The sequence below is a fragment of the Ambystoma mexicanum genome, chromosome 7q (genome assembly GCF_040938575.1).
Source record: "Ambystoma mexicanum isolate Mex_15411 chromosome 7q, UKY_AmexF1_1, whole genome shotgun sequence".
In the NCBI taxonomy this organism is placed as follows: domain Eukaryota; kingdom Metazoa; phylum Chordata; class Amphibia; order Caudata; family Ambystomatidae; genus Ambystoma; species Ambystoma mexicanum.
In genome coordinates this window covers 119,662,505-119,689,083 of record NC_090941.1, presented here as the reverse complement: position 1 = coordinate 119,689,083, position 26,579 = coordinate 119,662,505, and the positions used below count along the sequence as shown (strand labels likewise).

At 44.2% G+C, this 26,579-nt stretch overlaps 1 protein-coding gene across 6 annotated transcripts in view; it reads left to right on the top strand.

The window, feature by feature from the left end:
• Nucleotides 1-26,579, top strand: part of SHROOM2 (shroom family member 2) — a 982,778-nt gene that overhangs the window by 938,476 nt on the left and 17,723 nt on the right. For all 6 annotated transcript variants that reach the window (XM_069639121.1, XM_069639118.1, XM_069639117.1 and 3 more), the window contains one exon: nt 8,830-9,102. In XM_069639121.1, coding sequence (XP_069495222.1) covers nt 8,830-9,102 — 273 coding nt within the window. The remainder of the gene's footprint in view (nt 1-8,829; nt 9,103-26,579) is intronic.

Here is a 26,579-nt window from a genome sequence, read left to right as displayed (position 1 = left end):
TATCTACGCAGTCCAAGGATGCAAAAGTTTTTATCATTCGAAAGGGTAACTCCAGCAAGTGGAGCCTACGGTAGGAAAGGTTTCTTATTCAGCTTCTGACGAATTCGCGAAGTTCAACTTGATGCATTTCCTTGACACTGGTAGCCATAGAGATGGACCTGTGGGCCAAAAAAGGGTACAAGAAGCAGATGAATGAGCCAAAATGGACTCACCCGCCCCAACATTCAGTAAAGATCCTGACAAGAAAGCAGGTTTTCTGGAGGACTCAATTGGAGGCAATAGGTGGGAAGCCAACAAAAATAAAAGCGTTCCTAAACTTAACACATATAGAGGACTGATTTCAAGATCACTGTATAGATTGGGATCATCAAAACTGCTGATCCTGCTGAGCAGCACATCCTAGGAAAGCACATATATCTCTGTTCCTTCTTGTAAGCATGCGAGTACTTGCATGCTTACTGCATTGATTAAAGGTTAATATTTGTAAACGTTCATGGACTTTATCCTGGCAAAGCAGGAATGGTTACCCACCTGCCTCCAAGCTGAGATCACTACTGGACTGGATAATAGGCAACTTTTAACAACTAAGTGAAACCTAAGATTCCAAATTGTTCCCCCCTGCTGAATAAGGAAGTGCATTCAAGACTTGTGTCTGGGCTCAATGCTCATAACCACATGTCCTCTTTTCCTCTTCACAGTTCTTATTCAGTGAGGAAGAATTGCATGCCTTGCAAGCAAGCGGAGTTGCTTGACCATAAAAACAGGTGTTTAGCTTTTCTCCTTGACTTGGGTACAAGTATACCCAGTGCTATATGGTTTCAGTGACGTACATTTATATAGTGGTAATTCTGGTCCACATAATTTGGGTAGTTTGACTTTTTTCTTTTAATGGAGGGGGATTCTTCTACTACTCCCACCCCTTCATATATATATTATAGGGGTTTGTGAATTTGGTTGACCTAAGTTACAACTATCTAATGTCTTGTTTCTTGTGTCTTGTTCACAGAACTGGTGTGTACTATACACCCATGTCTTAACTTTGCTCATCACTGGAGTATGAGGCACTGTGGTCCTGCATATTGTTTTTCTTGTTTGCTTTGTGTAATGTTCATTTCCTCCATGATTGTGCCCTTCTCTGATGGATTGTGACCTGCTGTTTACCAGTCTGCCCTCTGGGTTCATAGTGCATAAGTGGTGAGATTTGGTATAATGCTATTTAAGCCCGCCCATCCAAAATTTGTATCAGCTGATGACAATTAGTTTATCTATCACATATACTTACTGATTAAATGTAGGTGGGGTGCATGTACATTTGACTGTGTTGCCCTGCTTTTATTCTTGCCCTACTGGCTTCTGCCTGGCTGAGTGTCTCAATAAGGCTCCTTGGGCGGGGTTTAGCAGCATTCCCTTTTAGCTCGACTTTTTCATGAAACACAAACTCCTCTTTATGCAGTGCTCTGATGCCTTCTGCTGTAAACCATTGGACGGGAAGCTTGTAGTGATATACTATTTCTTTTTGAACCAGCATTAGATCACCTGACCTTCGCCTTTCATCTGACAGGAACAGGATCTCAGATGATGGTGCAAAATTAGGTCAAAGCTAACATTCAGAGGATCTGTAGAATTCAAAGAAAAAGGAGGGATGTGCTCTACCAATCACAGCTATAGAGCATGAGGTGTAAGAAGAGCAAGATTGCTGGAAGGCAGTCGGTTATTACCTTGAGCAGGAGGAGGAATCATCACCAAGTTGCTATGCAGAGGCTGATGGTGATAGCTTATGAGTCTATGTACCTGGCTGGCCTGATGAGTGCGATGAACCGGAAGGGTGCTGAAAACCCTGTAAAGTACATAGAGCTGATGGGCACTGAGAACTCTGACCAGTGTCTAGAATCCGAGAGCTTCTAAAAAGTCGAAGATGCCTAGAACCTCAGAGGGGCATTGAGGTTTTAAATAGCCTATGGTCTCAGAGGGTTAATGAGAAGTCTGAATGATTCATAGAAATGGAGAGGGGCATTGACATTGTACAAATCATGAAGCCCATGAAATGGGTGTTTGTACGTCTGAAAAACACCTGGAACCTGCAAGTGATGTTGAAGATTAGTGCGTTGACGCTGAGAGAGGTGATGAGAAACCTCAAATCTTATGCACAAAAAAAGAACTGAGCATTTTGAAAAACCTGGGCAAACACTGAGAAACCAAATAGAGTTTTGCAATAAAAAAAAGAGGTGAAGAATCAGATCAGACTTTGTGAGATTAAGTAATCCTAAGTGAGAAGAAACCTCACTTATGTGAGGAACTTGATTTTATAAGATAATAAAGAACGACACTGGGACCTCATTTTCTTAATACTACTTTGTAGAATAAGAAATCTTCAAGTTTCCTGTATCCCTACAGTCCCTTTACCAGCACTTGACATCTGATGTCTGCACTTACCCCTGCACTTGCCACCTGCTGGCCGTACTTTACTTATTGTTTATTTTGTTTTCCTCCTACCCCATGTACTGCACTGTCCTCCCCTCCTGCACTTCTCCTCCCTCCCCTTCCCATGCACTTGCGTGATCTGAATGACACCTGGCCTAGTAGGATCGTTGTCTGTCCTCCCTTTGTTCCTCTCTCTGGCCTCGTCACACCTTGAAACACTTGTGTATAGGCACGTTATAAATGCCATATCATATCATATATCAAGCATGACCTTTGTGTTGCCAGTCTGTGTAGCATAAGGGTGCCAAAGGAGGAGGCTGATACAAAGGTGGCATGTTTCGGACTAAAGAATTTTATTAAGAGAAAACATATCTGTCCCTATTCCTAAGAGGGGGGTTGCCCTGCCTCAACTACAAAGTGTCTGTCAGAATGTCTTGTTAACTCAAGTGTTCGTCTTGTGTCAAGAAAATCTTACTTCTGTCCCTTACACTAGAAACTAAAGAATAAGGAAGTTCTCTTCTGGCCGAAGGAGAATGACTCCTTCGTGTCTCACACATTATCAGGGGGAATGGCTCCCTTCCCCTGATAGTAAAGTGATACTTTCTTGGTGGGCCAGGAGAATGTCTCCTTTCTTTTGACAAATAGCCTAGGGGAATGGGTTCCTTCCCCAGGCTTTGTGGAACTTCCTGCTGGTCCGGCTTACCAGGAGAATGCCTCCCCCCTCCTGGTGCCTTACTATCAGTTCCTTGCAACCAGGCGGAATGACTCCCTTTCCCTTGGTCCTCATTCTGCTTAGGCTTCACACCTGCAACACCCACTCATGAGTCTTAGGAAGGTTTGCAACCCTGTCTTCTCTTCTTCTTTGACCTGACCCACTTGGTTCACTTCCCTGCCAAGTACTGTCATGAGGACGGTGACTCGTATCACTTTCTCGCTTTGAGTCCCAGACCCTAGTTTCTCTTCTTCTTTGAGCTGTCTCACTTGGTTCACTCCTCTGCCAAGTACTGCCACAAGGAAGATGACTTGTCTCTTTCAGTGGGTGGTTTATTCACTTTTGTGAGGGACTCTCCCTCTCAAGTTCTCTTCGTGGTATTTGAGGTCCTCACCCTGCCCTGATGAGCAGGCTTTGTGCCCACACTTCAATGAGAAGGTTTATAGGCTCTCTGCCCCTGCCATGCCACCCTAGCATTATGATTTCAAGGGGGCATAGGGACAACTGAATGCCCCTTCTTGGTAAGCCACCCTGCAACCCCCTGCAGTTCACCTGTGCCACCCTTTACCTTGTTGAGGGGTTCGGCACATCGCCAGTGCTGCTTGCGATGGCAGGTGTTCCATTCAACTTCTCCGGATCGGCAACGCAGGCTTGAATCTCTCTGTCACGTTTGGTGTGCAGCACACCTGCCGTCCTCAGCGGCTGCCTGAGACAGTGTTTAGTCCATTGTTGCTATTTATACAATGTTGCCAGCAGTGTCAGGACCCATTGTAGAAGTCTTTGTCTCTTTCACATGTTTTATCTTCATTGCTACGTGGGGCCAACTCGTCCGAGTACTTGGATTACTTGATTCCCGTCGTTCCTCTTCGTCTCAGTACTTTCCAGAAGCTTAAAGTACTCTGCCTTACTACAGTACATGGGTCTACTGTCTACGGAGAGGTTAGCAGAGGAAGGAGAGGCTATAGTATGTGGATGCGTGATGTTCTCATAAAGGGCTGCAACCTAGATGATCGTCCTTATCCCTAGAGGGAGAGTCCCTCCCCATGCGATCCTCCCACATTATACCACCCCCAGCGGGACTATCGGGTAGCAGCCTCACCTCCCTGGCCTCATGGAAAAGGTCTCTTGCTTAGGGAGAAATGGCAACATCTAGTGATTCATAACTGTTGTCACCATTTGTTTCTAGGACTCTGAGGTTAGCAGGTGGGAGAGCTCTTGTGTTTTTTCAACTGTCTTGTTCACACCTTGCAAAGATCCCTTACCTTTCTATTTCCCATTAATATCTCCAGCCCTTTATAGATCTGTCCACAAGATTTTGCACTTGGACATTTCTTTCTATAAACTATTCAGACCAACCAAACAATTTTAGTATGAGGCTTGGGATTAGCAAAACCAGAGACAAAGTTCTGTGGGATGGTCAAGGTTTCTACATAGCAGCATGATATAGTCCTCTTCCTGGATTTCCTTCTTTATATGTAGCTTCATGTGAATGTCAATGTTTGCTTGTAGTTGTCATTCAATGTGGGATTGAATGCTGTGCAGGTATAAAAAACTAAACTCCAAGGTATCTGTACATGTACTTATGTTGACATTCTTCTTGGAGCTGATGGGAGAGGTTGTGTAGATGGGTGCAGGCACATGTTGAAAAAAAACTGCTTAACAAGTGTTTGGCCAGTCACTTGTAAGGTTGAAACATGTCCTCCAGATGTCTTTGACTGCAGTTCTATTAGCTTGATCAGGCTGACATATGAACAGTTGTAGAAGTGAGTTCAAAACAGTTCAACAATGGTTAAGAGATAAAGAATGCCCGCTACAGGTAGAGAAATTTAACTATATTGAATGTTTAACGAGCGGCTACTAAAAGGCCAAATGTAGGATAAAGTAACAATACTGGTCTTACAATAAAGGAACCAGCCAAGCAAAAGATAGTGGTATATGTTGTCGAAATAAGAAGTACAAAAGACTAAATGTCTTCATGAGGAATTCATTAGGTTGAATCCCAGGTTCACACAGATTTTACCTTTGTCAGAAAGCAGCAGTAAGCCCACTCGGAAGAAAATTACTTTTAGACTTAGGCTTTACTATATGTTGTCAAAATCCAAATAAAGCCAAGCGCAAAATGTGGGAAATAGACTGGATAGAAACCAGGGAACTGTGTAATAAATATCAAAATTTTAAACAGAACCCATTTGGTCTCAAGGCTTATGGTACTACTGAGGCGTATCTTTTGAAATCACCTACTGTTTCGCATCGTACAGGGTTGTTGCGTCTGAGATTCAATTTATGGCATGTCGGATTAGTGACCGCAAAATGGGTCAAGGATCCCAATGCAAATGTTTTATGTCATTTTTGTAATGTTGAAACTGAATCCGTAGTACATATCATAACAGAATGCCCCAAGCTAGTGGAAAGAAGAACTAAATATTTTAAAGCATTCTTTGGGCATAAGCAACACATGGAGGCTAAAGACCTCTGGAAATATATATTTCAATATATATTTCATGTATACTCAAAATCAACTGGTTATGCAACAATAAATTTCTTGAATGAACTTAGACTTGATGATTCTAGCTTGGGAATGAAAATTTAAACCTGTTAAAGGGTAAATTGTATACTATAATGAATCGTCAATCATCATCTTGCTTAGACAATGTATTTTTATAGGTTTGTTTTGTTTGATACCTATTTTGATATCTATTTTAAATTTCAAATTTTAGAAATGTTGAGAGTTATCATTTAATTGTTTAATTTGTTTTATCCTTATTTGGTTTTATTTTGTTTACTAAGAATTGTTAATGAATTTGAATGTTCTTTGTTTTGTCTTTTATATTGAAAGGTAGAGATTTTCAACCAAATCAATAAATAATAATAATTAAAATATGTTGACATATAGCCTAGCAAGGACAGGTAATTTAAAGTGTTTGTGCTTAAATGCAAGGTCATTTAATGTGTCTTGAGTGTTGACCTACTGGAGATGCGAAGTCCTGACATAAGATATCCGAACATTTGGCCTAATGAATGGTGTATTTGCCATCAGTATGGTTGTGACTAGGCAACTGTCTTCACACTTGGAAAACGTCCAAATGCTGTGCAACTTCCATTTTGGTTACTGCGTGTCGAAGGGATGTAACCACACAATCTAGCTTGAGAGCAGCTCCTTTCAGCAAGACATGAAAACCGGGCATTTACCAATTTCATACTGGACCTCTCTGCTACCTTCCATGCCATAGATCACAAGATATTCCTAACATGTTTTGCAGGAATTGAAGGCATAGGTGATACTACACTAAAATGGTTTACACCCACCCAACAGGTAACATTCAACTCGTTTCTAGCAGAACCCATAAACACATCACCTGCAGGGTTTGTCAGCTATTGGTACCGCCCTGATCCTTTTCAACGTTTACCCGGTCTCCATGGCATGCCTTATTAAACACCACTGCATTGGATTTCACATGCACGCTAATGAAACCCACTATATTTTAAATGTCAAGATGGATTGTAGGATAGCAACAACATAGGAGCCTATAGATCCAATGTTGAATGAACCAAAGCAAACTCTGTCTCACTGTATTGGATTATATATAAACAATGGGGATCCTGGCTGCTCGGCCCTGGCATTCCAGGGGAACAGGTATACTAACAAAAACCAGGGGCTGGATTCTTTCTAAAGAGGCTTACAACCATTACAATTCTAGTCCAAATAAATTGGAATTAATGTAGCTAAATGATCTCCAGGAGTGTTTGGGTTCATCTGAAAAATGTATTTTTAATGTTTTGCAACATTTGTTAAGACAGGAAAACCTGCCACCTTTTTCTGCACTTGTGACTCCTGACGCATACACAGATTGTATATAAAAAGGTGTAAATGGTATGATTCAATATAGACAAAGTGAAACATCAACCTCCATTACATATCGACTATTTATTCAAAATGAATGCATCAGTTGAACACGTGAAGACAATCATCAACACCCACTACTCTAATTTAAACATCAACACACTGTTTCAGCCATAGTAGAGTACATTGAGCTCTTTTGTTTGTGGCGGCCTTCGTCAGGACGAGCACAATGAAAAAAGCCCTCCAAGGGCTTCACATATGCGGTCAAATTAAGAAATTGTGTGGCAGCTTCATATTGATCTGCAACTTGGTGATCAACTTGTTCACACTCAAAACGTGGTGCGTCTTTCCTTCACGTTTAGCAGTATAACATATACCCTGCTGTCATGCAGAGTTCAGCATGCGGTCCACAACTACAGTGTTTCGTTCTCTTTGGGACAAGTCTGTCAAAGTGATGTGTAATGCACAATAATTTACAAAACCGAATGCTGAACGCCAGCAGAGTGAAGCACAAGTTTCTTCTATTAGGCCTAGTACACTCCACCGGATTTACAGTTGGTCATCCATCATGGTTCATCAAGCACAATCTGTTTAGGACGTTGAAACTTTAGTGTAGGACTAGGCTCTGACCCGCCTTTACTTTTGTTACCTTCCATCACTTCGACCTGAAGTGTGGAATCATTCACCTAATCCCCATAAAGCACTTGATTACCCCAGTTTTTGTAATTTGATTCACCAATCGCCTACCGACCAACACAGGACAATGTGCAGGCCTCTGAACACCACCCAGAGCATTGACTCTTCAAATACAAACATGTACAGTCTATGCCAATAGACCACCTGCAACCCACATTATAGAGTTCTGCCGAATAAGCCTCAAACCCCGCCATTGTTTGGAGTCAGCATGACTATTTTTTACACTCTTATCCTTTGCAATTTAACCCCTCTGATGCAACCGCCAAGTTGCACAAGTGCTCTGTAAAAACATTAAATGAATTTAAAGAAAACCTGATGTAATCATTTTGCTTTGGACCTCTGCTACATCTGCAAAGGCTTGCAAATCCTCTGCTGTGCCTTGCACGTTGGCTCCAACACAGTCTCTCTGGAGTGGGCAAGTAGGCACCTATGCACACATACTCTGCCATTTCTAGCCTTCCTGGGCTGACTGCGATGGCGGGGGCATCCGTTGAACCTATGTCTGCTCACAAACAAAGGATCTCTGAGTGGAAATAAGGGGTGCAGAAGCCCTGAGGTGTACCTTCAGCAACCACTATCCATACCATCAAACATAGAATATTGGGCTGCTATTAGGGTCTTCCTAGCCCGCTCACAGATGTATATACAACCGGAATATTGAAGCTACAATTGCTGGTGCACTGTTCCAACTGTGTAGCTTTCCCTGGGAGATCTAGTACTGCTGGAGAATAGTTATGACTGTCATTAATACATTGAGAAGTTCATGGATAGTTAATGTTATAGGAGCACACACATGTTCACTCTGTTATCCAAAATCTGTTAGTCATGAAAAGAACCCAAAGTAAATGATGCTTGCATTTACAATGGATTTGCATGTGTGAGGGATTTGTTTTGTTTTTCAAATCTTTCCTATGTATAAATGCCTGAGGTGAATTTAGGGTTACTGCTATAGTGCCAATGGTAACATTGATGCATCTGGTTTACATGCTCACCATAACAGTAATTCCTTTATTGACAGGCTAGCAAAGTGTATATTATACATATGTATTGCTGTATTCTCTGAATGTCGGAGAAATGTGCTTATTCGTTTTTTTGGAGAGTTGTGAACATGTCTGTGTAAATACTTTAAAAAATAATTGTCAATATGTTTTCTTTACAGCAAGAACTGATTGACAGCATCAGTAAAAAGCTGCAGGTACTGCGTGATGCCCGCGAGACTCTTCTGGAAGACTTCCAGGCTAACAATTGCCTGGGGGAGGAGGTGGAGGCCATTGTGCAAGAGGTCTGCAAACCAAACGAGTTTGACAAGTTCAGAATGTTCATCGGGGACTTGGACAAGGTGGTCAACCTTCTGCTGTCGCTATCTGGAAGGCTGGCCAGAGTGGAGAATGCACTCAATAACCTGGATGGGAATGCTTCTCCGGAAGAGCGGGTGAGAAATATCACTACTGAAGTCATAGACAACCCATGGTTACTTGTCATTGCAGTAATAATCTTCAACACTGCAGCAGACCTCTTTGAGCTCGACGTTTTGTTCACGTGTTGAAGACAAAGTTATATACTTCATAATCAACCCTCCACATTTGCCAGATAATATTGGCAAAATAATATACCAGTTTTTAACCAGTCGGATTGTTCAGTTTAAGAACCATTATGCCAATGGTACAGGGTGTACAATAAGTGTTTTGAGGGATGGCATAATCTTACTGCAATTTTCTTTTTAGGAGCTATCCCTGTGCTTTTTGTCCCTTCTGCCCTCTACATGCTTTTTGCCTCGTTTCTTTTAGTTTTGGTGGCCCTCCTCTTCCTAGGGGACAGCTCCGCTTTAAACAAAAAAAAATGCTACAGCAAATAAGGTTCAAGCACTGCACACATTCAAAAGATTTGCTTTTATTAAATTTGATTTCCATTTTCAGATGCATTGATTCATGTAAATGTTCAGACGCTAAAGTGGGCTATGGAAGGGGTGTTCGTGCAGATTACACCATCTCATGTAATACCTTCCTTAGAAGGTCTGCTGGCAGTTCAAGTTGAAAAATATATTTCTGTGGGAGTTTTGCCCATGCCGCACCTCTTCACTTAATAGCGGGAGTCGTCGGATTCCACAAAAAGGCTGAATTCAAAATGATTTCCCAAGAGAAATCCGAATTGCTTAATGAACTCGAGAAAGTATGCTTAATCACATTTCCCAGTCTTAGCTGCACTTGGTATTTGTATTTCAGGCATTGTTGTGCCAGAGAGAGGAGAGCTCTTTTTTATATTTTAAATCTTAATTTTCTTTAACCGGGTAACAGTTAATGAGGTGGGAGCTGTCAGCGTAGCACATTTGTAGCCCTCCTGAGCTGCTATACAGCCATAGCAGTATTTTTTTTTCTTTAACATCGTTTCTTATTTAGGGTACTCCTGAGCAATCAAACTTTGTTTTCTACATGTTTTCCTAGAATTCCACGGGGCACAGCAGCAGAGCCTTTACCATTGGCTATTAAGTCCCACATCGATCACAGGATTAAGGCCCAACTTGTCGTGTGGAGTTTGTGATGTTCCCATTCCTTGCATCGGGTATCCAAGTAGCAGAATGTCCCCTTTTCGGCAGCACTGTAGCAAGTGTGATAATTTATCTTCTTGCCTCTCTTTCTGCTTTTATCCCTAATATGATTTTTATTTATTTTATTTAAACATTCAACCTAGCTCGTGAGCTGCAGCGTGCTGTACAGGGAATGTGGGTAGCCTGCGTTTTGGGATATCCTCTTTGAACAGTACTGCAGGACTGTGAGTGGCAATCTGTGCGTCCATTGGGATTAGTCCTTAGTCATATGGTGTTGAAAAAGCCATGTTTGGGGAGTTGTGAAATTGAAGGATTGTGGGGCATTCCAAGCCGATAACGGGATAGAATTCCACAGTGTAGGTGCATGAGAAGAGAAGGATTGTTTGCAGGTCCTCTTTACGAACAAATGGTGCTTTAAGCCAGTTGGTTGATGCCTTGCCACAGATATGCAGAGTTTAGCCGCCAGGTACGGTGGCATGCTACTGGTGACTGTTTTGTAGATGGTACGTGAGTCTTGAACAGTATCCTGGCCTGTAGAGGAGGCCAATGAAGTTCACATAGAATGGGGGATTCCTTCACATTTCCATGCATGCTTAATAAGACATGCTGCAGCATGGTGTATTGCTTTTAGGGGAGCCAAGTGAGCAGCACAGAGCCCCATGAGGAAGGCATTTTCCCCCCATCGATGTGCAAGACCACAAGGGCCTGCGCTACGGTCGGGAGGTCCGAGGTCGGATGAAGGGTTTGATTTTGACAAGAATGGAGATTTGGAGCAGTGCTTTTTGGGCCTTATTGGCTATGTGTTCTGGAAAGACAGGCTGCTATCAATGGTGCAGCCTAAGGATTTTGCTCAATCTGAAAGTTTCAAATCAAATTCTTCTAGGTGCATATCATTGAGCCATTGTTGGACAAGTTGTTGTTTAGCAGTGGTATCGATGAGGAGGAATTTGCTCTTGAAAGGGTTAAGTTTGAGGTAGGCAGTGACATCCAGGAGTGGATGATGGCTAGGTAATCATGAAGACGACTGAGGTCCTTTGGGCATTTTACTCACATGTACAACGGAGTATTATCCTTGTATGGGTGGCTGGCTATAGCAGGATGTTTGAGTAGTGTGCCCAGAGGCTCCATGTAAAGGTTTAAAAGGATCGGTGAGAGGGTGGAGCCTTGGAAGACACTGTAAAAGACTGGCAGTCAGTTTGAATGCAATGTGTTCACCTGGACAGCCTTGTGTCTGCTCAAGAGGATCAGCATCTGATGTATGTCTGTTTTTAAGTGGACAACAGCTTGTACACATTCAATATGTATTATCTTATAGTGCCTTGGCTTCCAGGTGTGATTGGTCTCGAACCTACTTCAGGGAGCTATATACTTTTGTGAGGCTAGTCTTTGTTGCATGTATATGTACTTGTCCTCCTTACTGAATACCTTTCTTTAATGTTCACCCTGCCTCAATCCACATGTTTCAATTTACTAAGGCCCTTTCTGCACATCTGCTGCAATCCATTTAATGCGGTTTCCACGGTCATTATTTACACACACTACATATAGCCATGACTTCATATAGGATTTTGACATTTGGATATGTGACGAATCTGAGGATGTTGTTGCATCTCCCCTAGAGGGAGACCTTTCCCATGGGGCCAGAGGAGTGCTTTCACAGTGCAATAGTCCCCCTGTGAGTTGTGCTCCAAAGGAGGATCACATGGGGGAGGAACCCCTTATGTGATTGGGGACAACCATGCTCGGAGAACACAGTACACCTAAACCCTTTCCCAGTGCTAAATCCTCCTTCCACTTCTTTTGATAGGGCCAATGTCTGCTATTGTCAACTTAGCCAACCTAATATACTTGACATTGTTAAAACATCAGGAAATATAAAGTATGCTGCATATGGTCCTACTTCAAGTATTGGGAAACTTAATACATTTGGTAAGATTCAAACCTCAGACAATGCAAAATGTACTGCATATAGCCCTGTTTCAAGTATTGGGAAACTTAATCTACTCTACGAGACAAACATTAGGAAATGCAAAGCCTGATGCATCCAATTCTATTGTCCAAGGATCACTCTGGCGAAGCAGAATGAGCGTTCTGGCGTCTCACCGAATGTGATTAGCCCAAAGCAATTCCATTTTCCAACTCAAGAGTTTAAACACAGCACAGCTGCAATAGAGACAGAAAACTATCCTCCAAGTACGTAGCCGGTGAGCCATGCAGCATCGAAGCAGACAGCCGCCAAGTGGAGGGAAGCCACGAATGAGGAGATCCCGAACGGAGGAGAACCCGAACATGGTCCAGGAAGCAGGGACGGCTCAGCTGCTGCCGAGAAAAACCTCTGGGCATCCAGGGCACAGGCGAAACATCCATCAGAGAAGATGCACCGCCGGGGAGAAGCATACATCCGCAGAGCCTCTGTAGACCGCGATGGAGCCCTGAATGCTACTGCAGCCTCCAGAGACGCAGCAACTGCTCAAGAGTATTGGGTACTTTTCAGGAAGAAGCAACCCGGTATGCGGGTTACCAGAGAGCTGCTGGAGGTCCAGGGGAGCAAGGGAGTGAAGGCGGAAGCTGGAACAAAAGGGTATGGGACCTGCACCAATACGAGAAACAAAAACCCAGTAGTTTCGAATATTAAGATTCTTGGTATCGCGCCCAAAGAGGAACAGTCAATGAGAGAACAAATGCTTGGCAGGAGAGTACACCAAGCTATAGTGAATATTGCGAGTCTGGGACTTGCACTCAAATGAGAAGTTCATGAGAGGATAACTGCTTGGCAGGAGAGTGAACCAAGCAGTTATACATATTGCGAGTCTGGGACTCTCACCCAAGAAAGGGGCAGTCCATGTGAGGAAAGTTGCTTGGCAGGGGAGTAAACCAAGCCAGAATGAACACTGTGAGTGAGTCTGGGACCTGCACCCAAAATAGGTGAAGGATAAAAGGAGTATGCCAAGTTGTTGGGATAACAGGAGAAGTACAAGGAGCATATTCTTGTGAACTGCCTATTGACATTTGCATAAGAAATCTCATGCCTGAGAGGCCCAAAAAGAAGAGAAACTCTACAAGAAGGAATCAAGGGGGAACGGATTACGGCCCTAACCTTGGAGTCCTACAGTTGTGAACATTTCTTTATTTGTAGCACTTGTGAACAACAGAGACTCAGAACATTTCTGTTGATTGAATCTGCAAAGAACACTTTACTTTGGGAAGAGATCATCCTTGCACAGTTGGTTTAAGTTATTAGTGTTGGGGACAGAGTTAGGCTTTTTGAGACATGACAGACGCACTTTATAGTGTTGGACATTCTGAGAAGCTCCTTAATTTCCTTTAAGGTAGGGGAAACCCTCTTGGTTTCAGTGATAGAGAGGCATTTTCACACCCTTTTTCGTATAATAAAAGCTTCGGCTCAAAAACTTGCCACTGTTGTGTCTGAGCCTTACTTCTGCACTATTACTCTGTGTGTTTTTTTTTTTTAAGTTGGGGGTAAAATGATGGTTTAGGGTGTAAACCAGTAATTCGGGTTTACAAGTATATTGTAACTTTAAACGGTTATAGTTTTCCAATCCATACTGCTGTGCACCTAACTTTTCCTGCACCTTTAAAGATGGCTTTATACTCTTCGAAGGAGGCAGTTATAATATTAGAACTCCTACCTGTTACACTGCTTTGCTGGTAGACTGCCCTGAATGTATCCCTTAAGCTTTGTTGGTGGCAGCATGGGACAGGTTCCTATTGCATGTGTCCATTGTTTCCTATGTATTGGTGGGAGTATTTTTACTCTTGTATTTTTTAAGCGTTGGGAGTATTTTCCTGTTTCTAGAGAGTCTAAGTGGCGGAAATGCTGCTTATTGGCAAAGCTGACCATAGTCTAGATAGTTACTGATGACACGTGGGGAACCGAAGCCCCACTTAGGGTGTCTATCTCTTTCACTTAACCCATACAGTGCAGTTGGATGGATAGGTCATTTTGAGACTTGTACAGAAACTCTTTCTATGTAAAGCGTTATGCAACACAGAAATATTTAAGACTGTTGATAATTCCAAACTCTACCTACCCGACCTGCAAAGCTCAGTCTCCTTGTTAACCCAGACATCCCCCTCAAGCCTCCAAATAAAATGTTTGATGTTATTCTTGCTATATTACATGTAACATAAAGTTATGCAGGGAGCTTCATCCTCTTGTGTATATCTGCCTTACCCATAATGTTGAGCAATAGCAGTGCCCAATGCTTGCCATGCTACCAAAGGAATTATCAAAAAAGGGCACCAGGTTAATGCCTTGCTCTGCCCAGGCGGGAAGTAACGTATATAGAACAAGATTGAGCAAGGTCATGAGAACCTTACTGCTGAAAGAGGAATGAATAATATTCCATTCCGGGAAGCCCCCTAAACCATAATAAAGCCTTACATTGTGGCCCACCTTAGAGGTGGAAACAGTGACTGTGGCACAGGGGCATGCCCACAAATTGAGCAGGTGCTCTCGGCACGGACAAGGTCTGTAGCAAGCAGGCCTTTGTTATCCAGGATGGGGGAGGGGTTGTGCCTAAAATCGTCTGTGTAGTAGTATTTGGTGTATGTATGAGCTCAATGAATAGCAACAATTGTTCCAATACTGTTACGAGCACAATAATCACACACACCTATTTGATTGTGACCTTAGAATGGCCCTAGGGAATGTGTTATGTGCCTATAGGACCAGCAGACAGGTTGACATAGGAGAGTGTAAAGAGGTAGGAAGTGAGTCAAGCAGCATGTTGGAGAAGGCAGAGCAGGAGATGGAATAAGTGAAGGAGAAAAGGGGAGGGCCCAGGGATGAGGAGAGGGGGGTGGCAAGAATTAGGAGGGGGCATCAGAAGGTGGCCAGAAAGGATGGAGGAGGTAAAGAGGGAACACAACAGAGTTTGGGGAATACTCAAGAAGTAGGTTCAAAGGTGGAGGAGGAAAGGAGGTTGGGTGGTATACCTATAAGGAAGGAGGAAATAGAAATCGAGTCCAATTAGGGAAGAACACTCAGTGAAGGGGAATAGCCAATTCAGGGCAAATCGGGGAGAAAACATCAATAAGGAAGTTGGTTGTTATACTCAGGAAGATGATGAAAGGGAGACTGGTGTGGAGAGTTTAGTGAAAGTAAAGAGATGGCTAATTTTCTCCTCTGCGTCCCTCCACGAGCGGGGTAGCCCAAAGCTTTACCCATGGAGAGAGAGGGAGAGAAATGGTTGGAGGCATGAGAACATGGTGAAGCATCAAAGGGTGCACAGGTGGAAAGGCAAAAGGCAGGTGGTGCAGAAGTGGTAACTTTCAACATTAGCTTTTTTGCGACCAGTTGAGGAAAAGGGTTAGGATGGGGTGGTTGAGAGCAGACACAGAACTCCAGGACAGGGAGGTGGTGACAATGTACCATTATAGACAAAGCAACATTGCCAGATGCCTGTAGGAAGCTTTTGATGGTTTTTTCCAACCCATCTTATCCTTGCTTCTACCAGAGAGCAGGGCATATATGTATAAGCGTGCAGGCCTTGGAGAACCCTCGACCATCCACCCACTGCATTAAGGATGAGAAGCAGATGAAAAGAACCTTAAAAGTGAGGAGAGGAGAAAGGTGTGCAGGGACAAACCACAGTTTTGTGAGGGGCTGTGCACTGATCACTCTCTGGGAGGTGACTCAGGGTGGGGGTTTTGCCATTACCCAATAACCACTTCTGTTTTCTTTTGGAAGTCTTATGCTTCAGACTTTCTTTTTATACATCAGCACAGTTTCTCTTCTGGAGAACATCTGTGCCAACTGTATAATCTAAAACAGTTTAAGTGGCATTTTTCAAGCTTGCACCATTCCAGAATATCTGTGCAGCAGTTACATGGGGCCCTAGAGATTGAATTTCATGCACAATGCTTTAGATGTGCCTTCCAAGAGTGACACTAAATTTGGCATGATGGAAGTTATTTGAGATTAGTTGGCATAAATTGCAATCTGTCTGATCATATTTCCAGTTCTAGGAGTTCAATGCTGCATAATGTCGATGTACTTGGTGTTTTTTTTACCAGTTGTTACACATAGGGAAAGAGCCTCGATTCAAGAGTGGGATTAAGTAACCTGTATAAGGATTCTGTTATTCCCGTTCATTTGCAATGCGTCTCGGGAGGATAGCTCAGGGGCAACGTGCTCGTCTTGGAAGCCAGACAACAGGGAGCACCACAGGTTTGATTCCCGGGTCCGCGCTTAGAAACCTCTGGGTATTAAGCACGTTATAAATAACCTATCATATATATCCTACTCAGAAAGCCCTCCCACACACCCCTCGGTTATCGGACCCATGCTACCTCCTGGTTGGCTTTCCGTCAGGTCACATGCAAGGATGCTCCATTGCTCAAGGGACGAGGGAGCTTGGCTGTGTATACTGTATGCCCACTTGCTTGGTGCAAACTGCAGAACTTTTGCCAAACTGCCATATAAAGCAGTTTACAGTTCTGTCAATTGGTGGCAGCATAATCCCACATGTTGTGGTTTTGAAATGCTTCATTGCCTTAGAGTAATGGAGTGTTTTTCCCAAAATAAATTGGGCTTTTGTAAACACATCACATGTCACGAAATACTATACTAAAATAACTTTCTCTTTCATGTGTCGTTTGTTCTGCTACCCTCCCTCTCTCCCTCTACAGCCCGCAATACCTGCCATTTTAATCTCTAGCTTGAAATTGAGATCTGGCAATCCCCTGTATACATCCTCTCGGTCCAACATCCATTACCTTTGGGTACCCCCAAGCCCTTTGACCACCCCGCTGTTGGTCTCAGGTTAGTGAGAAAACTTTGTCACAATGCCTTCACCTCTATTTTTTCCCTCACCTGGATTGTTGCCCCCAGAAGGAATCCCTAGAAACTTGCCCAATCTCCTCCCCAAATCCCCTTTGTCCTTCAAACATATGCCACAGCAGACTCGTTGAGCTAGGTCACTTGATCCACCAGAGTGCTTGTAGTATCCAGAAAGGAAGTCTCTGGTCATTTTGACCTATCACTATTTCCAGGGGATACCAGCATGGGGGAAGTCTGCACATGAGCCTCACACCCTGGAAGGAACACACAGCAACCTTCCTGACCAGCTCCTTGTGACTTTGCAGCCTTGACAGCGCTACCGCAAGAGATTGAGTTGGATCACGTGATCAACCTACATGGACCATTGAGATTTGTGGATTGTCATCCAGCTGTCTGGTGGCTAGGCAAAGGTAAGAAGATTAACATACAGTACAAAATACCAGGTGTATTACACTTCCCACATCCCCATTGGCTATCACCTATATGAGTACCTAAACACAATTTATGTTCTGGCATTTCATTGGTTAGTGCAATCCTAGTGATGGCATCCCCCTACAGACGCCCTAGTAGTATAAATGGCAGAAAAAGTGAAACCAATCCCCAACACATTTGAAACAGTGGCCTTCTCTCGCATGGGACCGATATTCTGTCTTGGGAATCTCACGTTCTCAAGGTCGCAGCCCCTCAAACAGTAACATACTTTTGTAACTATCTTAGTGTAACATATCGTTGTCTCCGGCACAGTCTTTTGGCAAGACCTCCTGTCTCTTGGGAAGCAGGTGGCCTTATGAGGAGCATAGCTAAGGCACCCGCTCTTGAGGAATTAATCAGTCCTAGACTGGATAGGGCACAGTAAAACTACAACCTGGGCTAACGTTTTAGCATAATTTCTACATGCTGGCTTTGCTCACACTGGAAGAAATGCCCTTCAGCGATTCTTGTCTGTCTGCTTTGTGGCAAGGACAGAAACGATTAATTGGTATGAGGCTCGATGTCCTGGGAACAGCTTTGTGAAAAAGTCAGGGTCTAATTCTTGAAAAATAGTTAGTGCATGTCCTGACCCTCCACCACAGCTGTGGCATCATTGCTTTTTCTGAAAGAGAGCAAGACTATGATTTGATTTTAGTAAATGGCAGAACATTCCGAGATGGGCCTAGTGTTGTGAACGGTAAAACCTATAACCTAAAACAGCAGACCGCAAGCCCTATAATCTTAGCGTGATCAGATGGTATACTTTATGGTGTTTAAGAATGATCATGAAAATTCCCGCAGGGCCTACTACAACCAAAATGGCCTACCGTTCATCAGCTTGTCAGAGCTCCTCATGTGGGTAATATTCACAGACCCGGTACTTCCTGTTGCGTCTGGTGTGTTGATAGTGCATCCCTATCTCTACATTCCCTCCTCTAGTTGAATTATCAACTACTCTACGCCTACTTCTTAACTTGCCAAAAGAATCAACTGGCACCCACACCTTCCTAACATTTCTAGGATCCCCATTATACTCTTCCGGGCTTCATGTCAAGAAAAAGCAATCCCCATTCTCCTGAAAAATCAAGCATGTCTCTATGTAATTCTAAATATCGTGCGCATGGTCAAAAAGTGTGCCTGGTGGTCGAGTTGGGAGTTCTATCCTTACCAATCAAGGTTTGTCGAGTTGAGTTGACCAGTACTCCATGCTTGTGTTTCAACATCTTCCAAGAGAGGTGCATCTTTAATGGGCTGCAGTGAGAGTGGCATCATTGGCATGATCTTACCAATTGTTTTCTTACAGCATCCCAAATACAACAACCAGCACAGGTATCAGTAATTAGTGATGGGAAGGAAATTAACCTCTCCCAGCCCCCTAGGTGCTTTATAGTAACGCAAATCCCATAGCTACATTTGCAATGTACCGGGGGGGTGGGCTGTGCTAAGAAACCCTGCACGAACACAATATTACATGAAATACAGATGCTTAGACTTAGTGCGCACATATAATAAAGTGCCATTTTTGTAGCTATGGTAGAAACATTCGGCCCTGCATGGTTGCGCAGTAAATGGCAGCTATAAAGTCATTAATAGGACGCAAGCCTAGGATTTCATATTTATGCAGTATGTTGGCAACTCGACTGCTTCTTGCGGGGGGGTGGTAGAGGGGGAATCAGGCATAATCGAATACAAGAAGGGGCACAAGTGGCTAGTAGAAGGCAGAGAGTAAGGCGCAGACCACTGCTGCCCATCCCGAACCAGTGGAAACCGACCTCTGCTTATGCGCCGGCACTGATGCACCACTGAAGTATCTAAATTGCATCTAGGTTGTTGGAAAATTTAGTTTTCAAGAACTACACGAGCGCACGGTCAACATGTACAACGTACAATATGATTTTCAAATCTTGATGTTACAAGAATCGAGATAGTCTTGCCACAGTTCTTATTGTTCCCCAAAAATGTATTGTCACTGCCTCTGAAACATAGGCAGAATCAAAAACGTGCTATTCATTTAGTGGGTTTGTATCGGTCAAGCCATGTCCAGCTTCTTACATGCTTATTCCAAATACAAAAACTTGCATTAATTTTTGATACTCTCTCTTTAGACAGTCCCGCAATTCCTCCAGCTCTACACCCAATCAGGCCTTATACCCATTTATATATATATTTTTTAAACAATATTTCCATTTGCAGCGTAGGCCTATCACACTGCAGCTTGGCCCTCCCTACACTATTAGAACACTGGACAGTGGGTGGTGCTGTAAAAATGACCTCATTCTTTATCTCCTGTCACCTCAAAGTGTGCTCCCCCACTTTCTGGAAACTTTAGTATCAGTTTACTTGTTGCCACATCCTCGGTCAAGACCTTTATTTTCACATAGGTGTCCTAATATGTAGAAGTGTCAGCTCCAACCCACTGTAAGTTTGAGTGTCCCTGGACCATTCCTCGCACCTTGCATAAAGCTAGGTACACTAGCCATTGTATATCCATTAGTGTTATCTCTCTTGATATAAACAGTCTGGGCGTGGCTGTTGCATGGTGGATCAATGAGCAAACAAAACGGGGCTTGCTCAATGTCTCCCTTCCAACCACTTTCGTATGCCTGTACCACAAATTGTCATCTGCCTGGTGATGCACATCACTAGATCTATCTAGTAAAACATTTAGGTTCGTGATATCCATTGATACTCTAATCATAGAGACACTAAGATTTGCTGGTACATCTGCAATGTTATTGCCATTTATGACCTCAACCATGAAGAAGGAAAGAGATGGAGATAGGAGACAAAAGAGCAAAACAATGCAAGGCATAATTCTGTTCATTACATTTTGATCTTCTTGCCCCCGAGATGAACCTCTGGCCTTATGCCCAAATGGCTGTATTATGTTCATAGAGGTAGAAAAAGCTGATACTCCCCTTCTGTCCATTTCCCCCTACTCCTGCTGCTTTGTGGGGGAGGTGTTTGTCAGCAAGCTTGTGTACCTCCAGATGTCGTGTAGCTATATCCATGGGTGCCGGACTTGTACCTTGACTGCGGTGGCATATATAATCTCGTATATTATCTCGAAGTGTCCCTCAAAGCGTGGCTCGTTCCACTTTCTCACAAAGTTGCGAACGAAAACATTGTCGCCGGGAAGAAGCTGATTTTGTGATGAGGCTTGTTGCTGCTGTGATGAGGCGCCTGGTAGGGTGGTGCGAGCCCATGATGCTGTGGTCTAACCTGGCGAGATCGAAACCTGACAAATTGGTTAAGTTCCCGAAGATATCCCTGAAATTCTTTGCCCAAAACATGTGCAGATTTGTGTGCATCGGAGGCTGTGCATGCAGGTGTGAAAGGAGTGTGCAGCCTCTTGCCTGTCACTGTCTTGTGTGGAAAAAGGTGATGATCTGACCCTGAACTGTTTCACAGCGCAAAAAGGGCAAGGGTTAAACGGTGCAACCAGGAGTTTTTTAATGTAGCACACAGTTTGACTAGCATTTTCTTCAAAAGGCTGTTCAACCTCTCTGCAACCCAGTTGACTTGGGGTGGCTTAATATAATTTGCGATTAATTCACAGCAGAGATGCTATTTCTGTGAACATGTTGCAGAAGTGTGTCCCATCGTCAGATCCGATGATGTCACATATGCACCATCGGGGAAACACTTTGTACACCAGAAATCTGGCCAAGCATTTGGCATCAGGGTTGACACAGGGGCCAGGCCAATCCATTGTGAAAAAGGACAAACCACAAGATAAGGTAACAATAGTTCTGCACCTGTTAACCATGTCGATGTAGTAAACGTGGAGGTGTCCAAAAAGTCCACATGGGGGACGCAGTGTTGAAATGAGTGTCTTAAGTGCGCGCCCATGGTGTACTGTTGACAGTGCAGTTTTCTATAAAATCGTTAAGTATCTCTTGGAGATTTGGAATAAACCATACTCTTACGTCCCGTCCCCTTTCCTTCATACTGCAAGGGCAAGTCATAAGTGGGGCGGCCACTTGGGCCACTCCCTCGGCTTTCTGCAAGCATTTCTGTTTGGATGCCAGCTCTAGATCGGATGCGGCTTTCGGACAGGCGGTTCTCAGGAACCTCTTTGCTTAAGGAGGGTCTCCTCTCCACCCTGAGGTTATGTTCAGATGTAATCGCCCATGCAGTATGGAGGAAAGGGGACGGGACGTAAGAGTAATTATAAGTTACTCACCGTAGTCACTAACATACTCTTAGTCCTTAGTCCCCTTTCCTCCATACGTCCCATCAACCTCCCCCCTAATAATACTGGTGTCATTAGGCAATGTTAAATCTATTGTCGACACATCAATGGGGACTGAGGTGTGGCACCAGAGGGCGGAGTCAGGACAGCGCATGCTCTGGGGTAGAAGTTTTTTTCTGGTGCCCCTGTATTATTTTGACGCTATATGAGATCTGTAGGAGAAAGGGAACACCCTCTTTTTACACACAATTCTTTTTCTTCTTCAGGTGCTTGCGCTTGAAACTCGATGAGCTTAGCTACTAACAAGAATTGTTAAATGTGGTGTTTTTCACGTTCTGTAGGGATAATTCAAGGACTGGGTATTCTGTGTCGTCTGGAATATGTAGGTATGCTGCTTCCTTGACAGCAGAGTCTGCCACGCTATAGGCATGGGAAATGGGGCCTGTGTTCATGTGAGCTGCACATTTCACCACTGCTTCTGCTGTGGGGAAGAATAATGTATCTATAAGCCTAGACATTAGCAGTGAATGTTGTACCGTCTGATTTTTATTTTATTTTTTAACTCCCTCTGGTACTATCTTGATGGTCCTGAGTGTACCGTGGATGTGACTTAAGTTGAGTTAGCGTAAATGGGGGTGGGAAATCCTTGGGATAATTTGCATGCTCTTGTTGGGGCCACAAGTTCCGCTGCTTACACAGAATAACTTGGAGGTAGGGGCACTCAAGCCAACACCATGTACTGCCCTTGCACGATACCCACTACTGCTGACCCTGTTCTCCTGGCACCATCATTCTGGTTAATGGTTGAGGAACCGTCAACGAAAACCACCTTCCCTTCCCCTGGTGCATCTTCCTTTCCGTGACCTAGTTCATCAGTGCAGTCTTCGTAGTTAGTGCAATCGTGCACCAGATTGTTTGCCTTTTTAATGGCTCTGCAACGAATGTCGCTGTGTTGACAATGTGACACCTTACAATGTGAATGGAGGAATTTGGTAGGATGACCTCATGTCCCGATCCCCGCTGGGTGGTGAGTGTGCTCTTTGGTTTCTCTAGTATTGCAAAAACTGCATGCTCTACATAGTTACTGGGCAAACCATTTTAATAGTGAATGATTTTTGTATCGTGAACGCTGCTGCTGCCAGAGCCTTTTCGCACTGAAAGGGTCCCTGCATCTTTGAGTCTAGGAGCCCACTGTAATAAGCCATAGGCTTATGTCTTGAGGACAGCCAACATCACTTGACCACCGGAGTAGAAGAATAGAAACATTGCTTTTTATAAACTGGTGTTACTAAAACAGGGGCACTACTGGTCACCTTTTTAAGCTGAAATGTCTCGAGCATCTGGTCCGTCCAGGCCAGAGGCCATCTAGCTCTCTGCGCTTCTTTTAGCCCTTGCAGTGGGGATTTGGTATTTGTTGAATAGTCTAGTAACCATGCTCGACAAAAGTTACACAAACCCAGAAACTGTGGCATCTGATTACCCGTGGCTGGCTGTGGCATGTTCTGTACTGTGGTAACCCTTTTCGGTGTGATCTTTCATCTTGCTGATATTATCTGTCTTAGATAAACAACTTCACGCTGAGAGTACTGCAGTTTGTTCCTATCCACCTTATAACCCTTCTCTACCAATAATATTAGAAGCTTTACTGAATCCTCCCCGCATTGTTCTTCTGTTGTACTGTAAACCAGGTTAGGTCATCCATTGAATTATTACGCTTTGTGTCAAACTTCCCAGATCCATTTGCAACACTCCATTAAAAATGCTGTGGAATTCGCACTAGCACTGGGGCACAAGGGTGTGCTAATACCTGCAACCCTGATAAGTGAACTTTGTGAGGTACTGCCAGTCAGGGTGTAATGGGATTGAGAAGAATGCATTTTTCAGGTCTATTACAGTGAGGTGTCTGTGGGTATATTTCATAAGATGGTAGCCAGGTTGGGGACAACTTGGAATTCTGCCTCTACAATGTTGTTCAAGGGGCATATGTCCTGGACAATCCCCCAAGAGGAACCTTTTACTTTTTTCACAGGATAGCTGTGTTGCATGGGGAATTCTGATGACTGTGTTATACCCTGCTCCCATGGTGCCACTAGGGTGGAGGAAATGCCTTTGACATGGAATACTGTTTCAATTTGGGAAAAACTGCAACTGGTTTCAATTTAATGCAAACTGCTCCTATGCTTTTGAGCAGCCCTATATCATGTGGGCCAGTGGTCCACAACTCTCAGGACACCCATTCCAAGATAAGTGTGGTATTGGGGAGGAGCACGGTTTGCAGCACTACTAACTACCAGGGTTTGGAAAATTCAAATATCATTTCCCCCTCGTCTTCAGTGTCTTCGAATAGCCATTCATCAGACACGTCCCTCAATGGCTGTGTTGGGTCAATGGCCAAAATCATGCGCCATTCTATGACTTCCTTGTCCATACCGGACATAATAACCATGTCTTCTTTAGTGATTAATGCTTGGAAATATATTTTAACAATAGTGCTTAGTGCCCAAACCTGATGGGCAGCTGGTCGAAAGAAAACCTCTTAAAATCTCATCCTTAATCCCAAGTACCCATGCTAGCATGACAATTACCCCATAGAGGAACACATCTAGGTGAAGCGTCACACCTCGCGATCCGCTGTAGGCACAGAGTGCTTGTATTACTATAGCTGCTGTAGTGGGGTACATGCCGGACCTTAAGCATACTATGCCTTCCTCTGAAAATGAAATGGTCATGTTCAACTTGCTCATTAGGTCTCTACCCAGGAGATTAGCTGGGGAGTCTCATAAATGCAGTAAGGGTGCTGATAGCTTCTGCATACCCACGGTGATGGATACTTCTTTAGTGAAGGGAACCAAAACAACTGCCCCAGAAAATCCCTGTGTGATCATTATTTTGTCTGGCATGGGAAACAAGCCCACTGTGATGCAGATCTGGTTGCTCCCCTGTCAACCAAAAAAGATGTTTGACCCCCATCTTAACTCCCACCCAGGGTTCCCTATCTGGGTCAGTTGTTACCGACAGTACTGGGCACACTGAAGCTCTCTGTGGATTGTTCTATTGGGGAAATGTGCTCGACCCTGGGAGCAGGAAAGGGCTTCCCCCTTAATACGCTCACCCCTGTGTAGTGCTTTACTGTGCACTGAGTTAGGGCGTGCTTGTCCCATGGCTTTGCAGGTGTCTGGGTGTAATTTGCCTTTGGGGTTTGTACTTGCTGTTGCGCTGGGCCTGGGGCATAAGCAGCAGCACCTATGGCCTGTGGGGGTGAACTGCTGCTGTGCTTTGTATTGAAGCTGTAGTAGTTCTGCTGCTGGAAAGTTGGGCAATAGGCTGGGACATTGTAGTTATAGGGCATCGCTGGTCTACTTCTACATTCACGTGCAAAATGACCAATTTTCCTGCAGGACCAACACTGCTGGTCCATCCAAGGCCTTGTACCCCCAAACCCACCTCCAAATCTGGCCCCTCTGGAAACAACCTTTTCCTCTCTGAAAACCTCCTGTCTTCCCTTCTCACATCTCTAGGTCCCTCTACACATCCTTGTGAAGAGCCCTGCTCTGGCTGCCCCAAGTCCTACGCAGGGCTCTGCTCAGGTTGTCCCCCCAACGCTGGTTATTGCCACACCTTCCACACTCATCTTTGCTAGTTTTTCTTTACCAACTTTGCCGCCACCCTCTGTTTGCTATCCCCCTTGTCCTTTTGCTTCTCTTGTTTCTGTCTGCAATAATGTACTGTGTGTGCCTGTATTTCTGGCAATCCGTCTGCTTCCAGCCCAACAATCTTGTTTAAATCTGCTTGCAGATCTGCAGAGAGCCCCCTGCATAGCAAGTGATAAAAAAAGAATAACATTCTTATCCCATCCTTCCCCTGTCTCCACGTTTCCAGTATCTGCTGTATGAATGCTGTGGGGTCCTCGTCTCACTTCATTGTGCGGTCCATGATGGAATGTGTGTCAGGTCGATCAGGGTACACATCCCTTAAGTTTCCACATGGGCACCCTATAGTTATTTAATGGGGCACCATCTTGTGTGGTGTCATTCAATGTTATTCCCTAACAGTGAGGCAAACATGCTTTGCATGTCCCCGCACAGCAAAGGGATAACCGCAGTGTTTCTCGGGGGGGCGGTGGAGTCATTCCTCTTGACCGCTTCTGCAGTGAGTTCAGTAAGTTCTGCCGATGCATGTGCAGCCATGGTATGTACTGCGGTCCCGCCAATCCCTTCTGAAGCAGTGGCAATTGTGTTCCCTTTGACTTCGGTTGGGCGACCTACACCCGCTTCCTTGTTTTAGCTAGGGCAATTCGACTCGGCAGTGGTCTAAGCCTTCGACTGTATGGCACTACCTCCTCCTCCTCAGATTCCCACCCTGTTTTGTTGCACTCTTCACTCCCCATAACATCTCTCTGCGTTCATCCGCATCCTGCAACCCCTCACTTGTCCCGCATATACTATCGATGTCCTTGAGAGTCTGAATTGGGGGGGGTCGCCAAACATTTTGACATTCACTGATCAGCACATACCAGGCGGACACTGCCCCTCCTCTCATGCGTGTGGGGGACTCTGAGACTGCACTACTCATGATAGTTCCTTTTCCTCTTTCTGCACTGTCTTCTATAGCTATCGGCAAGCCTTACTTTGAATCTCTGCAATTATTGCATCCCTGGCTGCTCTCACCACCTTCCCATTCGCTGTCTTTCCTCCCTCAGCCGGGGGAGAGGACTTGGGGTTGGTGTACCCTACGGCAGGTCGCAGGGGATATGACCCAGATGGGGGTGGTGGGGCACTGGGTGATCCCTCCTGCTGGGGGGGGGTGTTTTCAACAGGGGGCTTAGCGTCTTCAAATAACATTTTGCACAAACCTAAAATACTTTGCTGATTTTCAGTTGTTTCCCTTTATAAG